We start from the raw sequence: 16,352 nt of genomic DNA, 5'->3' as shown, positions 1-16,352 counted from the left end.
AAAGAACTGTTGGATAAATATATATATTTATTATACACATATATTATACACATATATACACTACCGTTCAAAAGTTTGGGATCGGTGTGTTTTTAAAAGAAGTTTCGTCTGCTCACCAAGGCTGCATTTATTTAATTAAAAATACAGTAAAAACTATTTAAAATAACTTTTCTATTTGAAAATATTTTAAAATGTAATTTATGTTTGTGTTGGCAAACTTAATTTTCACCACCATTACTCCAGTCTAGTGTCACATGATCCATCAGAATTCATTCTAATATGCAGATTTGCAGATTATTATCAATGTTGAAAACAGTTGTGTAGTTTTTTTTCAGGATTCCTCGATGAATAGAAAGTTAAAAAGAACAGCATTTATATGAAATACAAAGCTTTTGTAACATTATACACTACCGTTCAAAAGTTTGGGGTCAGTAAGAATTTTTATTTTTTTGAAAAGAAATTAAATAAATGAATACTATTCAGCAAGGATGCATTAAATTGATCAAAAGTGACAGTAAAGACATTTATAATGTTACAAAAGACTATATTTCAAATAAACACGGTTTACTTTCTAATCATCAAAAGAATCCTGAAAAAAAAATTTGTAAACATATTTTGTAGAACTGTACACAATAAATGTTTCTTGAGCAGCAAATCAGCATATTAGAAGGATTTCTGAATGATCATGTGACACTGAAGACTGGAGTAATGATGGTGAATATTCAGCTTTGCCAACACAAGAATAAATTACATTTTAAAATATTTTCAAATAGAAAAGTTATTTTAAATTGTAATAATATTTTACAGTATTACTGTTTTTACAGTATTTTTAATTAAATAAATGCAGCCTTGGTGAGCACACAAAACTTCTTGTAAAAACATACCGATCCCAAACTTTTGAACAGTAGTGTATATATGTGTATAATATACAGGTGCATCTCAATAAATTAGAATGTCATGGAAAAGTTAATTCATTTCAGTAATTCAACTCAAAATGTGGAACTCGTGTATTAAATAAATTCAATGCACACAGACTGAAGTACTTTAAAGGATTTGTTCACTTTCAAATTAAAATTTCCTGATAATTTACTCACCACCATGTCATCAACGATGTTCATGTCTTTCTTTCTTCAGACGAAAAGAGCTTCAAAAGGAGTGGACTGAAGCTGGAGTCAGTGCATGTATTGAGTATGAAACAAGTATTGAGTGCATAGAAAGGAACATACTTTTCAGAAGCCTGACATTTCTATTTAAAATATATATTTTTTTAATTGATCTTACAAAGTATTCTAATTTATTGAGATATTGAATTTTGGTGGGTTTTTGTTAAATGTGAGCCAAAATCATCACAATTAAAAGAACCAAAGACTTAAAGGATTAGTTCACTTTCAAATTAAAATTTCCTGATAATTTACTCACCCCCATGTCATCAAAGATGTTCATGTCTTTCTTTCTTCAGGCAAAAAGAAATTAAGGTTTTTGATGAAAACATTCCAGGATTTTTCTACTTATAGTGGACTTCAATGGAGCCCAAATGGTTGAAGGTCAAAATTACAGTTTACAGCGATCCCAGACGAGAAATAAGGATCTTATCTAGAGAAACCAATCGCTCATTAAAAAAATTTTTTATACGTTTTAACCATAGATGCACATCAGGAACTAAGTTTGAACTAAATTGTCATATAGTGCAAGTATATAACAATTAGACAATTAGTTCAAACTTTAACCTGTGGAGGGCAGTAATACACTTAGCAGTGTCTACACTGCTGGAATTCTAATAGAGAAGAAGAGAGCTAGTTCAAGATGAGCATTTATTGTTAAAACTTATATATATTTTTAGAAAATGAGCAATTGTTTCTCTAGATAAGGCCCTTATTCCTCATCTGGGATCGTGCAGAACGTTTTGAAGCTGCAATGAAACTGTAATTTTGACCCTCAAACGTTTGAGCTCCATTGATGTCCACTATATGGAGAAAAATCCTGGAATGTTTTCATCAAAAACCTTAATTTCTTTTCACCTGAAGAAAGAAAGACATGAACATCTTGGATGACATGGGGGTGAGTAAATTATCAGGAAATTTTCATTTGAAAGTGAACTAATCCTTTAAGTCTTTGGTTCTTTTAATTGTGATGATTTTGGCTCACATTTAACAAAAACCCACCAAAATTCAATAAATTAGAATACTTCGTAAGATCAATAAAAAAAAAAAAAGATATTTTAAATAGAAATGTCAGGCTTCTGAAAAGAATGTTCCTTTCTATGCACTCAATACTTTTTTGGGCCTCCTTGTGCATGAATTACTGCATCAATGCATGGTTTCTGTGCCTCTCCACTCTTCCTTCAGACTCTGGGACCTTGATTTCCAAATGAAATGCAAAATTTACTTTCATCTGAAAAAAAGAGGACTTTGGACCACTGAGCAACAGTCCAGTTCTTTTTCTCCTTAGCCCAGGTAAGATGCTTCTGACGTTGTCTTTGGTTCAGAAGTGGTTTGGTACGTGGAATGTGACAGTTGTAGCCCATTTCCTGAAGACATCTGTGTGCGGTGGCTCTTGATGCACTGACTCCAGATTCAGTACACTCCTTTTGAAGCTCTCATAAGTTCTTAAATCGGCTTCGCCTGACAATCTTCTCAAGCCTGCGGTCATTCCTTTCACTTGTACCCCTTTTCCTACCATACTTTTTCCTTCCAGTCAACTTTCCATGAATATGTTTTGGCACAGCACTCTGCGAACATCCAGCTCTTTCAGCAATGACCCTCTGTGGCTTACCCCCATAGTAGAGGGTCTTGATGATCGTCTTCTGGACAACTGTCAAGTCAGCAGACTGCCCCATGACTGCTGTTGGGATTACTGACCTAAACCCAGTATTTATACCCTGAGAATGGTAATTTAATAGAACTTGAAATTAAATATTCTAATAATTTGAGATACTGATTTTTTTTTATTTTGATGAGCAGCAAGCTGTAATCATCAAAATGAAAACAAAAAAGTCTGGAAATATTTTACTTTATGTCTAATAAATCTAGAATATATTTAAGTTTTACATTTTGAATTAAATTACAGGTGAAAAAAAAAAAAATGGACTTTTTCATGATATTCAAGTTCATTGAGATGCACCTGTAGTTAATGCAACTTAAAACAATTACATTTTATTAACAAGGAATTTAGATTTATTTTTGTGTGGCTCAACATTTTTGAGTAAATGCTCCTATTTAAATTATTATTTTTAAGTTTACTGAGCAACGTAAAGTGACGTCCACATCATGTCATTGCTTAAACGAGAAGAATCCATTCAACATGGCGGACACTTGCAAGCGACCAGAGCAAACTTAATGGAACAACTTGTAAGTAAATGAAAACATCTGTGAACATTTCTTATGTGATTTTTGAATGTGGTAAGAATATCATGAAGAAGAAATGTTTTAATTGCTGTTTTTACATAGCACAGTAAAGCACGGCATTTCCCCAGTGCTTTTGAATGCGCATTTTGAATGTTATTTTAGCGTCATTGCTTATAGTGTACTTTTAACGTCAAAGCAGTGCAGTAATGTTAACGTTAGCTGGTATTTTTTCACTAAACGCAGTCCGACGTTTTGAATGTTGCTCTTGTTAAGTGCACTGTTTAGGGCTGCGTTTCCCAAAAGCACCGTGGGCTAAGTCGATCGTTGAGACCATTGGTGGCAAATGCCTCTACTTACTTAGACTAACAATGCTTTTGGGGAAACGCTACCCTACTAAATGTGATTTTATTTGGTCTATGTATTATTTCTACATGCAAAAACTAGCCGCTAACACTAACTCCATCCAAGAATAGGTTAAGGCTAATACACAGACGTGAATTTAGCAAGATATTGGATATTAAGTTTACAAAAAAAAAAAAAATCTACAAACTTGTAGAGTTACAAACATTCTTTAATTGCAGGCTGAACTGGATGCTGAATACTAAAGAGTGAGCCTCAACACTTAAGGTAACTTGTGTTGATTTGAAGTGCAAGTTGTATGATGTCTCCTCAGATAAAAGGACACAGACTAGTCTTTCTCTTTTCCAAATCCATTGTTGGTTATATACTTACTTGTGTGTGTTTGTGATTTTCTAGGTTTGTGCTGAGTTTCACTGTATCAAAGAAAGCGATACATGCCAGCAAGATTTCAGAGATGATGTGCGACATTGAATGTTTATGATCTGCCGGTGAGTTCAGATTCGTCCACACTAACTACCTCCATCGCCGTCTTCAGTGTATATAAAATAAAGTTGGCTTGCTTGTTTAACATGTTAATTTTCGTGTTTACATGTCAACAGGAAACAAGCTCTTCGTGCTCTCCCAGTGTACGTGTGAGACTTGTAATGTAAGTATTCAGTGTATTAATTGAATTGAATTGAATTGAAAAACTTTATTAATCCCAGTAGGGAAACTGATTTGCCACCAACTTCGACAATACAACCAACAAACTCAGCACACAATTGACACACAGATAAATAAGAAACAATAAATCATAGGTGTGATTGGCAAAGGACAAAAAAGCAGGAAACTATACGGTGCACTTACCATGGGGGCGGGGCTTATGGAGGGGCATGGCTTGTTTTTGTACTTTTTTTTAATGATAAAGTTATGTAAAATAACTGCTCAGTGCTGCAAAACAGACAACTCTGCTAATGCTAACTTAATTCTATATAAACTATTAGGGGTGTGACGAGACGTATCTCACAAGACGAGACAAGATAGCGAAATACACGACTAGAAAAAATAGTCTGCAGGTGTATTTTAAATGTTTTAACTAATCATCTTGTAATGAATGTCATTTCAGTTCTACTTTCTGAGTATGAATTATCATATGCGGTAAAAGACAACAATACTCAAGTACTGTAAAAGGTTTTGCCACTAACTCAACTGATTGACTTCTCTTCTGTATGATTTCAGTCTCTTCAGGCCTTACTGTACATGATTTATGAGCTTCTACAACTTTTGACCTCCTAACTGAACTCCTTTCCACAAACTGATCATAGAAATAAAAACAGTATAAATAAAAATGGTAACACTTTACAATAAGGTCTCATTTATTAACATTAATGTATTAACCAACATCAACTAACAATGAGCAATATCTTTGCTGCAGTATTTATTAATCTTTGTTTATGTTAGTTAATAAAAATAGTCATTCATGGTTAGTTCATGATAGTTCACAGTGCATTAACTAATGTTAACAAATGAAACCTTACTGTTTGTGCTTAATAAGATTAAGAGAAAACTGTTATTCATTTTTATGGTAACACTTTACAATAAATGCAACCATCGCACTCTCTCAATATTCAAAGTGCAAATATGACCAAATTTTCTTTGATACAGAGCTAAGAGATGGTTACAACAACACTGCCCAGCCTAAAATAGCTTTCATATTGAGAGATATCTGTATTCGTCAGGGAGCCGCTTTCAAATGCTGGGTATTGAAATCGCGTTTGAATGCGCGCTCGCGTTTACTTTCACTTTTGTGATCGCGCGTATTCTGTGAATGTGGAGCGGCGGCGACCGTTATCCAAATGAATTAAATGTTTTTTATTTAAATACAAAGCAAAACGACAGTGGAGGCGTAATGTGAACGTAGCGGTGGCATATTCTTTCCTAATCATCCTAACACTCTGTCATGGCAACATCATGAGACTACTTTTCGCCTCGACGAGAAATCTCGTCACAATTTAGTCTCGCTCGTCACACCCCTATAAACTACATAACAGCATATGTTATATTATTATTATATCTATTAGTTACTAGCCTAAACTGGACGGAGACACGGAGCGCCCTGTAACTCACTGACCTGCCTGCGTTCACAATTCACACGGTGCAGATGGGAGGGAGGACGGCTGACTAGACAGTTTATGGGTATAAATTGTGTATTTCCCTCACAATTGTCACAAAAACTCACTAGTCTGTACACTGTCTGTCTGGTCTCTCTGCGTGTTCATTTGCGAGATCATGCGGCGCGATTTTTTTTTCCCCTCACTGTATGCGCATTCATAACGGTGCGCGTTGAACTTCAATCGTAACAAATGATTGGACTACTTGCGGAGTGACATGACGACATGAATCAGAGGCACAAAAAACGTTGACAGCGGTGAGCGGTCATTATGTTTACCAATACTCGACCCATCGCAACCACTGCCAACATTTTTTTTTTTTTTTTTTGCATGATTTACGAGAGCATCATTTTCAGGTCGGAAAAGCCGGATTTCCGGATTTTTCCGGAAGAATCACACCCCTGATAAATACATGATTAAAGACCAGTGAGACATGATACAGTTCCACAATTAAGGAAAAAATTAACAATGTTCATTAAAATATCTGACCGCTGCAGGGACAAAAGACCGTCTCATTCGTTCACTAGAGCACCGAGGCATTATTAATCGCTCACTAAAAGAGCTTCTAAGTCCTTTAAAAAATATTGTGTAGTGGATGGCCTTCAAAAAGCAGAACGATTTTTAATTTTGACCTTGTCCTCTTCTCTACAATGACCTCTAATAAGTCTGGAGTAAGACCAATAATCGAACCAGCCCTCTTGATCAGCTTATTTATTCTATTTTTGTCCTCAACAGGTATGCTGCCCCCCCAGCAAAGTACAGCATAAAAAAGAACACTAGCTAAAATCCCTTGATAAAAAACATCTAAAAACTTTGTGCTGACATTGAATGATCTAAGTTTTCTCAAAAAGAAAAGTCTCGACTGGGCCTTCTTCATTAGGACATTAGTATTCTCTTTCCAATTCAATTTTTCATCCAAGTGGACGCCTAAAAATTTATATGACTGCACAATTTCGATCAACTGACCATTAATTGTGACTGGAAGGACCTTCTCTTTTTTCTTTCTAAAATCGATCACAAGTTCTTTAGTCTTCTCTACATTCAGTTTTAAAAAGTTAGACTCACACCAGCTGAAAAAAGACTGAATCTCCCTTCTGTAAGCCAAATCATCGCCCTGATTAAGTAAACCCACTAAGGCAGTATCAGAGAATTTTTGTACCCAACTGGATGGCTGACTATGCCTATAGTCAGCAGTATACAGTGTAAATAAAAAGGGAGCTAAGACTGTGCCCTGAGGTACTCCAGTATTAGTTAAAATGGTATCAGAAAGATTTTTACCAAGCCTAACAAACTGTGGTCGTAATAAGAGGTAATCTAGAATCCAAGAAATGGTTGTATTGTGCAATTTAAAATCAATTAATTTATTGGCTAAAATATGTGGCTGTATAGTGTTAAAGGCACTCGAAAAATCAAAAAACATGATCCTGACAGAGCTGGCAATAGTTTCAAGATGACTATAAATGTTATGGACCATAAAAAGTAAAGCATCATCTACCCCAACACCCTTACTATATGCAAATTGCAAGGGGTCCTGAAAAACAAACACCTGCCTAGTCAGGTGATCCAATACAACCCTCTCAAAACACTTCATAATATGAGAAGTTAAAGCAATAGGCCTCAGATTGGCAAGGTTGTTGGACACCTTAGCTTTTTTAGGAATAGGGACAAGGCAAGATGTTTTCCACATAGCTGGAATCTTAGCAGAGGACAGAGACAAATAAAACAATGAATGAAGGACGGAGCATAACTGGTCAGCACACACTTTAAGGGTGCGTGGATAATGAGAGAAATGATCTGCCATTTTCTAAAAAAAATAAAAAAAAATAAAAAAAAGTATACTTTTTAACCACAAATGCTCATCTTGTTTAGTTTAGAAAACAGATCATTTCGCCAGATAAGACCCTTATTCATCGTCTGGGATTGTGTAGAGCCCTTTGAAGCTGCACTGAAGTCCACTAAATGGAGAAAAATCCTGTAATGTTTTCCTTAAAAAAAGAAAAAAAAAAAAAACGTAATTTCTTTTCGACTGAAGAAAGACATGAACAGAAATCTGAGAAATCTGAACCATCCTACCCCTAAAATCTACAGTAAATCAGTGAAAATCATATGTTCGGGGGGTTGGCAGGTGGATGATTTATTTTTAACAGAAGATTTGTGTGATGTTAGAGCTGATCACATCTGTAGCGCACAAGCCCTATAGAGTCCCCTTTAAAGTTGACGTACAAGAGTTTCTTTTTTCAATTTGCACACTGAACATGGATTGGAACTCTTAAAGGGGACCTATTATGCAAAATTCACTTTTGCATGGTGTTTGGCTATAAATGTGTGTTGGCAGTGTATGTACACAACCACCCTTTAATGATAAAAATCCAACCACTCCTTTTTTTTAATCACCATAAATCATAAGCAGTGTCTCAGAACAAGCCGTTTCCAGATCCCTGGCAGTGTGACATCACATTAGCCACAGGCCCCGCCCACAAATGTTGCCAGACACTGCTGTTTTAACATAGAACCACCCTGTGCGAGTTCACAGCCAGTTGTACAGTCCGCCATTGCTGCACTGACGAGAATGTCTCAAGCGTTTTAGCACCGGACTTCTTTGTGAATGAATGTCAATAAAAAGGGACAATACAAAACAGAGGTTGTGCTAAAAATGTGTTACTCAAGGATAGATCAGTAAGCTGTTCGTGATCCAGCTTACAGTCTCCAGAGTGATACTGGATATGGCAGTAATGAAGGTGAGAGCACTTTATTACAGTTCATCGGAGTTGATTTACGGATATAAAGTTTACCAGTTTATTAAGCACCACCCAAAAAGGCATAGGGTCTTTATATATTTGTTTACTGTTAGTTGTAACGAGTGTTTGTGTAATTCACTGTGTATGTTGATGATAATGCAAGGGAGAGAGAGAGAGTTTATGGATAATATTTTAATGCACACTTGCACTGTTTTATTAAGCTCTTAAAGTGATTTTCTAGAGTGAAAACGTACGCTTTATCTTTTGTGTGAAGTACAATAAATGTCGGAAAAACTACATTTTTGGTCCGGTACAACAGGCTTGTAGTAATATAGTGGATAAAAACAAGAAGACAAGAAGTTATAACTGTAATTTAACTAAACTATACCTGTCCTATCTCCATGCAGCATATATTCACAGTTTCTGACATTATAGTGCATCCTGACTGAATCCTGACACCAGAGAATCAGCTCTTGAAGCTGCACCTTAACACCTTACACCTTAACAAAGACATGAATTATATATTCCCCCACCTAATAAATATATTACAATATAAATGGCTATAACATAGTTTTCAATATAAATATTCCACATTTCCACAAACCATAGTAATTTACTAGAGTTTATTCATGGTAAAGGTTTGTGTGTTAGTGTGGTGATTTTGGGATTTAAAAGTCTTATCTTCATTCATGGCACATTTCTCCCGTTTTCCTCATCAGTCTTGTTGGGAATGTTGAAGCTGTTTCATCCGATTTAAAATTAGTTTAATCAACGCGTGATTTGTAGTTTGTAAATGAGAGATGTATGTAGAATTGAAACGCTTCTCACTAGATGTCACAACGCTGTTCAATAATGGTGGAATAATAATTAATAATTACTGGGAATAAACGCAGCTCCTTTAAGCTTTCATTCCGTTATCCACTGTGCCATGCTGCGTAGTTCAAAGTAAACTAGTGAAACACATGAAAACAGCGCTATTTGTTCTGTATTTGTCGTTACTGACCGAGAAACAACTTCAGATGATTCAGTGACAGAGCGGTCCGAATGAATCCAAGTCGTTTCAGATCGTTATGCAAGCGCATTTGGCCAATTCATGGAAAAGAATCGAGACAAAAGAATGATTAATTCACAAATGACTGATATCGCTGGTTCAGTCGACAGAAATACTGAACATATAATATAATGCGCCACTGCGGCCATGATATCTAACCAAATTTAGCTGCACTGCCAGGAAAAGAGGAGGAGGGAGATTGGGGTGCCACGGGCCAGATGAATATGATTGGCGGGCTGGATTTGGCCCGCGGGCCGCCAGTTGACGAGCCCTGCTTTAATGTAATACTACTGACTCTCTTTAATGCAATAACTACCATTTTTGTCCTTTAGTGTGACAACGTCCTATGGTGCAACACACATAAAAGAACCGGAAAAAATTTGTCTTTATCTCAGTATCTTAAAAGAACATTTGAGTATTGCAGTAGGGGAGATATAATCATCACTCATCTTAAAATGGTATAATTTTCAGCAGTTTTGAAAGGATGACAGCAAAGTTTGCCTCGTATTTATTAAAAATATGTCCAAAAAGTCCAAGTTATGGGGAAAAATAATATTATTCATAATTTAATAATAAATAAATAGCACTATATGAAAATAAGCATCTAACAATAAAGATAAATCTCTCTCATGCTATTTTTATGTTAAGAGTTTTTTTCCCTTAATTTTTGAAAGAATTGATAAAGTTAGTGACCCCTCATATTTTCTCAAACATCAGACTTCACACTACAAAAATATATGTATTTTTTCTTCAAAAATAGTGTTTTACAAAAAAAAAAACATTTTTTACTGCCCATTTGTCAACTACCCACACGCATGCATTGTGGTGCTCACGTGTACAGCGTCAGCCAATATTGAGCAGGCATTCTGACGTAGAATCCGGAAGTGCTGCAGTGTGTGTACAACGTCAACATTGTAGGAGAATGACCGGGAAGAGAAGAAATTGTTGAATAAAGTCGTTATTTTTGTTTTGTTTTTGCGCACAAAAAGTATTCACAAAAGGTATTCAACCAGAACCAGGAACACTTCTTATAACACCCTGTGTACCTGTTACATCATAAGAAGAACAGCCTCTATGTTAATATTAGTCCGTTTCATCCTTCTCCCAAGGTTACTGTAGTCAGCTGGATCCAATCCAAATTCCAGATCAGATGGTTGACCCTGCTCCTACACACGACCATAAACGTCCCTGAACGTCAGCAGAGACCAAGTCTACTAGACAATCCTCTATGAAGGCCTCATCGACATGACAGACAATGGCACAGATCCTCAACAAAGACCAAAAGATCCAGACAGGTCCTCCGCACAGACCCTTTGGCCAGCATCGGCTCTATACCAGTGTGATGAATGCGATCTTCAATTAAAAGGAAATGAATGAATATTTGAATGCTACCGACCCCGATCTGAATTCTGACTTGTGATGCAGCCTGAAACATAATCACACTATGTTCATTTGTTGGCAAGAGAAGAACTGCCCCCCTGACTGAGAATGGTTTCTCCCAAGGTTTTTTCTCCATTCAGTCACCTGATGGGGTTTGGGTTCCTTCTCTGACTTGCTTAGTTGGGGACACTTAATATTCAACAATATTAATGATCTGACTGTACTGACCCTGTTGTATGAGAATTGAAGAGCTGGACGATGACATCACTGTTTTCTGCAGAACTGCTTATAGATTAAATTAACTAATTTAATAATTGATGATCTTCACAACAGAACTGGATCAACACTGAAATGACTTCAGCTGACCAACAGCTAAAATGTATAATTTTCCTGTTATCACTGTAAAGCTGCTTAGAAACAATCTCTATTGTATAAAGAGCTATATAAATAAAGGAGACTTGACTCTATAATATGCTCAAAAATAATGCAATCTCTTACCATGTTGTTTAAATCCTCAGATGAGTCACTCTCACTTTTTAAAGACGCCTGGTCTGAAATGTCTTCGTCACTATCATCAGATGGTGACATCAAAGCTGTTAAAAAATATATATATCAAAAGGGAGAACTGAGTGAAAATACAGAATAGAGCATTTTTGGTTAGCATTTACATTTAATAAAATCTTTTTTTGTTTGCATGCAAGTGGATACTCAAACAATCTCTAGTAAACATTAAATACTCACAAGCATCATCACTCTTCTCCTTTTCCTCTTCAGTCAGGGTCTTCAAGATTGGGTTAACACCTGGCAGACGACAGCGTCGCTTCTTCCATCCCTTTTTCCTCCTGTGCAGGAAATAAATAATAAAACAAAATACAATATACTGATTCTGCTGAATCTAATTGTCCTCAAGTAGTCACATAAGAACTAGAACAGGCATCCTCAAATAACGGACAAAGTGACAACTGTAACACCATTTTACCGTTTCTAGTTTAAAGTGAGCCGCACATCAAAACAATGGAACGGTTCACACCACAAGCACTCAGGATCGTTTATGGTAATAATCTTTCAGGGCTATATCCTCTGATTTATCTAGAGCCAAACAACCCCTTTCCGTTGTGTGTGTTGATTCTTTCTCCCACTAAAGATGTTAAAGTGCCACATTAACAGTATTGTAATAGTAGCTTGGTCTTGGTCTCTGCTGACATTCAGGGACGTTTATGGTCGTGTGTAGGAACAGGGTCCACTATCTGATATGGACCGGATCCAGCCTTTGGCTTGGTTAGTTGGGGACACTTGAAATTTGCTATTCAACAGTGTTTTGATCTGCCTGCATTGACACCATTGTATGCGAACTGAACTGAGCAGGATGATGACATAGCTCTTTACTCCAGTGCTGATATAGATAAATTAACTAAATTAATAACTATTGATTCTTACATCGGAATGAATCAATACTGAATTTACTTAAGATGGATACTGACACCATTTTCTTTAAGAGCTGCTGTGCAGCCAAAATTATATACCAGTTATCACTGTAAAGCTGCTTTGACACAATCTGCAGTGTAAAAAGTGTTGTATAAATAAAGGTGACTTGATAGTAGCAGAAACACAGTGAGTGGTAAAATAGATATATACTTTCGCTAAAATGCTGCAGAAAATGAGAAAGCAGTAAATACAATTATTTTTATCTGTCATATACATAGGACTCAGACTAAATAAACAGTTTTTTGACCAGACATTTTTTCCATCTACATTTATCATTATTAATCAGCATTTTAAGAGCATTATAATAAATAATAATATTGTAATGTAATAATTGGGAAAAGTATTTGTAGATGGCAAGGAAAGGCAATTAAAACTCTGAAATTATTACTAACCTTTGTTTTCTGCTCATGATGAGGGTGTTTTGATAATTATGCACATTGTTTGTTTGTTTGTTTGTTTGTAGTAGTTGTTTAGTTGCTAGTTAAGTATATTTAAAGCAAAACATAAAAATGGTCCAGACTTCTTAAAGGGATAGTTCACCCAAAAATGAAAATTATATGTTTATCTGCTTACCCCCAGGGCATCCAAGATGTCGGTGACTTTGTTTCTTCAGTAGAACACAAATGATGATTTTTAACTCCTACCGTTGCAGTCTGTCAGTCGTATAATGCATGCCAATGGGAACTCCATCTATAAGAGTAAAAAAAAACATGCACGGACAAATCCAAATTAAACCCTGCAGCTCGTGACAACACATTAATGTCCTAAGACACGAAAAGATCGTTTTGTGCAAGAAACCGAACAGTATTTATCAGTGTGTCGTCATGAGCCGCAGGGTTTAATTTGGATTTGTCTGTGCATGTTTTTTTTATACTCTTATAGATGGAGTTCCCATTGCCATGCATTATACGACTGACAGACTGCAACGGTTGAAGTTAAAAATCATCATTTGTGTTCTACTGAAGAAACAAAGTCACCTACATCTTGGATGCCCTGGGGGAAAGCAGATAAACATAAAATTTTCATTTTTGGGTGAACTATCCCTTTAAGAGGAAAACCCTGAATCCCTCATACAGTATCTTTTGTCACATGGCTTTCTGCCTTACATATGTATCTAAATGTAAAAATAAAAGCCTGATACTTTTATTTATTCATACTGAAATTGCCACTTTAATTTTGTAGGGAAGAGGGCATTTTTGTTCTAGAAAGTATTTGATTGGACAAAGTTTGTCAGCTTCAGTTGTCACATCATGACTTTGCATGGGTCTGTAGCACAGAGAGAGAGAATGTAGATTTCAAATCTGGTTATCATCTGAAAACAAAGAATTCTCTTTTCAGAATAATTCGATTAAACTGCTCAAGACATTACTTTTGCGATGTCTTTATGTACTTTTAGAGCTTGAAATTTTTGGATGGGTAGACTTTCAATTGAAGGACAAAAATGATGAGGAAAATATAAAAATGTCTGTGCTTCAAGGTGATCAAAAGTCTCATGTGTTTAGAGAAGAGTCAAATAAGGGTGAGAATTTTCATTTTTGGATTAGCTAACCCTTTAAAGCTAGCAGATATCTATAATAATAATAGTAGTAACAAAATAGCACACACAAAAAATCATTTTATGACGTCTTTAAAGCCAGATCTTCATTGTAACATCAATGGTAGTATGCCAGATTTGATTTTGCTATTATCATTCATAAGGTCAATCAACTGTATTTGAAATACCATTAGCAGACAAAACATTTTAACACAACTGAACAATGCGAACAAGCAGCGGCTTATTGAAACTCACATGCGAGCCAAAGCTTTGCGTGCCAGTTTACGTTGTAATATGCGATTATTTTCAGAATCTCTGAGCACATGATCTTCTGCAGCCCAGCGATCCCAACTGCAAAACAGCAAAACAGCAAAACAACAAATGCCGCAGTGACACCGATTAAGGCATTGAGCGTTGCTAACTTTAGTAATTTCATTCGTTTACTTTGTAACGCTAAAATGTCAAATAATTAAACAATAATGTTAAAAGCCTAAAATGCTTCCTCTTCTTACCTTCTGTTCCAACCACTGAAATGAATCAGATAATTTGGGACCCTTCTTCCCTTGTCATCTTTTACTGTTGCTATGTCAACAACCTAAAATGCAAAACGCAAATAAACACAAATTTAGGACTCCCACGACAGAATGTGTGGAATCTAAAATAGATAAATAACATATATATACGCATGCATGTATACATACATACATACATACACACACACATATATATATATATATATATATATATATATATATATATATATATATATATATATATATATATATACACACACACACTATATTTACTGGCTAGTAAAGACTCATCCTCTGCCCTTCCCCCAGTTTGCCACCGCAGCAGCTTGTGCGGCGCATAATGCTGACGTCACATCTGTTGCTAAGTTGACTGAGTTTAATTGTGTGCACGCAATTTTATTTCAGTTGATATTAGAGGTTACAAGTGTAACGCGGATACTTTAAATTTAGTGATGCAATTCATGTTATTGAAATGTTTTGCTTGATCGGGCATGATGAAGAGGATGGAGAGGCCTCGGATAGGGCGGATGGAGTGCTAGCTACTTCAGCGAGCTAACGTGCTATAACTTTTCCTGTTTCTTAACCACGCAACACCTTGGACTTTTAATATAAATCCGTTTAACGCACACTAAGAACGATTTAATATATTACATGTCATTAAAACTGATTATATTGGTGATCCTTAGAGACTGTAATAGCAATTCGCTCCAGTTTCACGACTATGCCGAAAAATGTATTTGAGGAAATGTGAGGGGGGGGAACAATAAATATCCATATGCGTGAAGGCAATATGTACTGTCTTTAACACACCAAAACAAGCTGTTAAAAAGACAAATGTGTAGCAACATGATCTTACTGTATATTTACCTTTGCATCGTAGAGCACCTTGGCCTTGGATGGGTCAGGTTCAAAACAGAGAACTTTTTCTCCTTTATGGAATTTAAATTTCATTCCCCAAGAGTTCATTTGTTCATCGTGGCGAACAAGAGAAGAGGACTCTGAAGCCCCGCTCCTTAACCCGTTGCATACCTTGTTGAGGAAGATAGAGAGAGCTGTGCGCAAAAAAAAAAAAAAAAAAAAAAAAAGAAATGACGTTTATTTATGTTCTCTGCTGGGAAGTCCCTACTTAGAGTTCTGAAATTTGTAATTATGACCAGATGTGCGTTAAATGGGGATTTTTGACATAATAAAATAGATTCGTTGGACAATTTAATGTTTTTCTCTGTCTTTTGATTCCACACAAAGATTTTAAGAATTTAGCATTGCAATGTCATGTCAAGGAAAGCAAAACAAATTAATATATGCATTATCTGCTGCATTCAGGTGCACATTAAAGTTTCATAGGTCTGTAAATCTTGTATCTCCAAGTCAGGGGTCCGTTATTACGAAAGTCAGAAACATTACATAGCAGTAGCCTGAAAATATTATTGTGAACAACTATCTAAATTCAAAATGATGAAAAACTGTTTTATTGCTTATTGTCTAACAACTTGTGCAAGCAAATGGTGAAAGTTGAGAGATTCATTCATTACACCATTCACTTGCTTGCAGCTCAATAATCCTAACATATAAATTGTATGTTATTATATTGTCTATATTTAAGATTAGTGTTTCAGAAATCATAATTACGGTATTCCCTATTGCTATGTAGGCCTTTCAAGTGGAGTATATGCAGTGAGTATAATAAAAAAAAGTCTATGCACCACTGTAAAAGAAAAAAAAATTACAGCTTTTAGGTTTGAATCCAAGTAAAATCATGTAAGACCTTTTTAATGTA

At 35.6% G+C, this 16,352-nt stretch overlaps 1 protein-coding gene across 1 annotated transcript in view; it reads right to left on the bottom strand.

The window, feature by feature from the left end:
* Nucleotides 1-15,658, bottom strand: part of LOC125261055 (male-specific lethal 3 homolog) — an 89,303-nt gene extending 73,645 nt beyond the window's left edge. Inside the window, exons 1-5 of the mRNA XM_048179604.1 lie at nucleotides 15,443-15,658; nucleotides 14,555-14,637; nucleotides 14,298-14,393; nucleotides 11,765-11,865; nucleotides 11,522-11,616 (exon numbers count right to left, since the gene is read on the bottom strand). Of these exons, the coding sequence (XP_048035561.1) occupies nucleotides 11,522-11,616; nucleotides 11,765-11,865; nucleotides 14,298-14,393; nucleotides 14,555-14,637; nucleotides 15,443-15,541 (474 nt within the window). The 5' untranslated portion in view covers nucleotides 15,542-15,658. The remainder of the gene's footprint in view (nucleotides 1-11,521; nucleotides 11,617-11,764; nucleotides 11,866-14,297; nucleotides 14,394-14,554; nucleotides 14,638-15,442) is intronic.
* Between the last annotated feature and the right edge of the window lie 694 nt (nucleotides 15,659-16,352).

The sequence above is a fragment of the Megalobrama amblycephala genome, unplaced genomic scaffold, assembly GCF_018812025.1.
Source record: "Megalobrama amblycephala isolate DHTTF-2021 unplaced genomic scaffold, ASM1881202v1 scaffold253, whole genome shotgun sequence".
Lineage (NCBI taxonomy): Eukaryota > Metazoa > Chordata > Actinopteri > Cypriniformes > Xenocyprididae > Megalobrama > Megalobrama amblycephala.
This window is presented reverse-complemented; position numbering and strand designations above follow the sequence as displayed.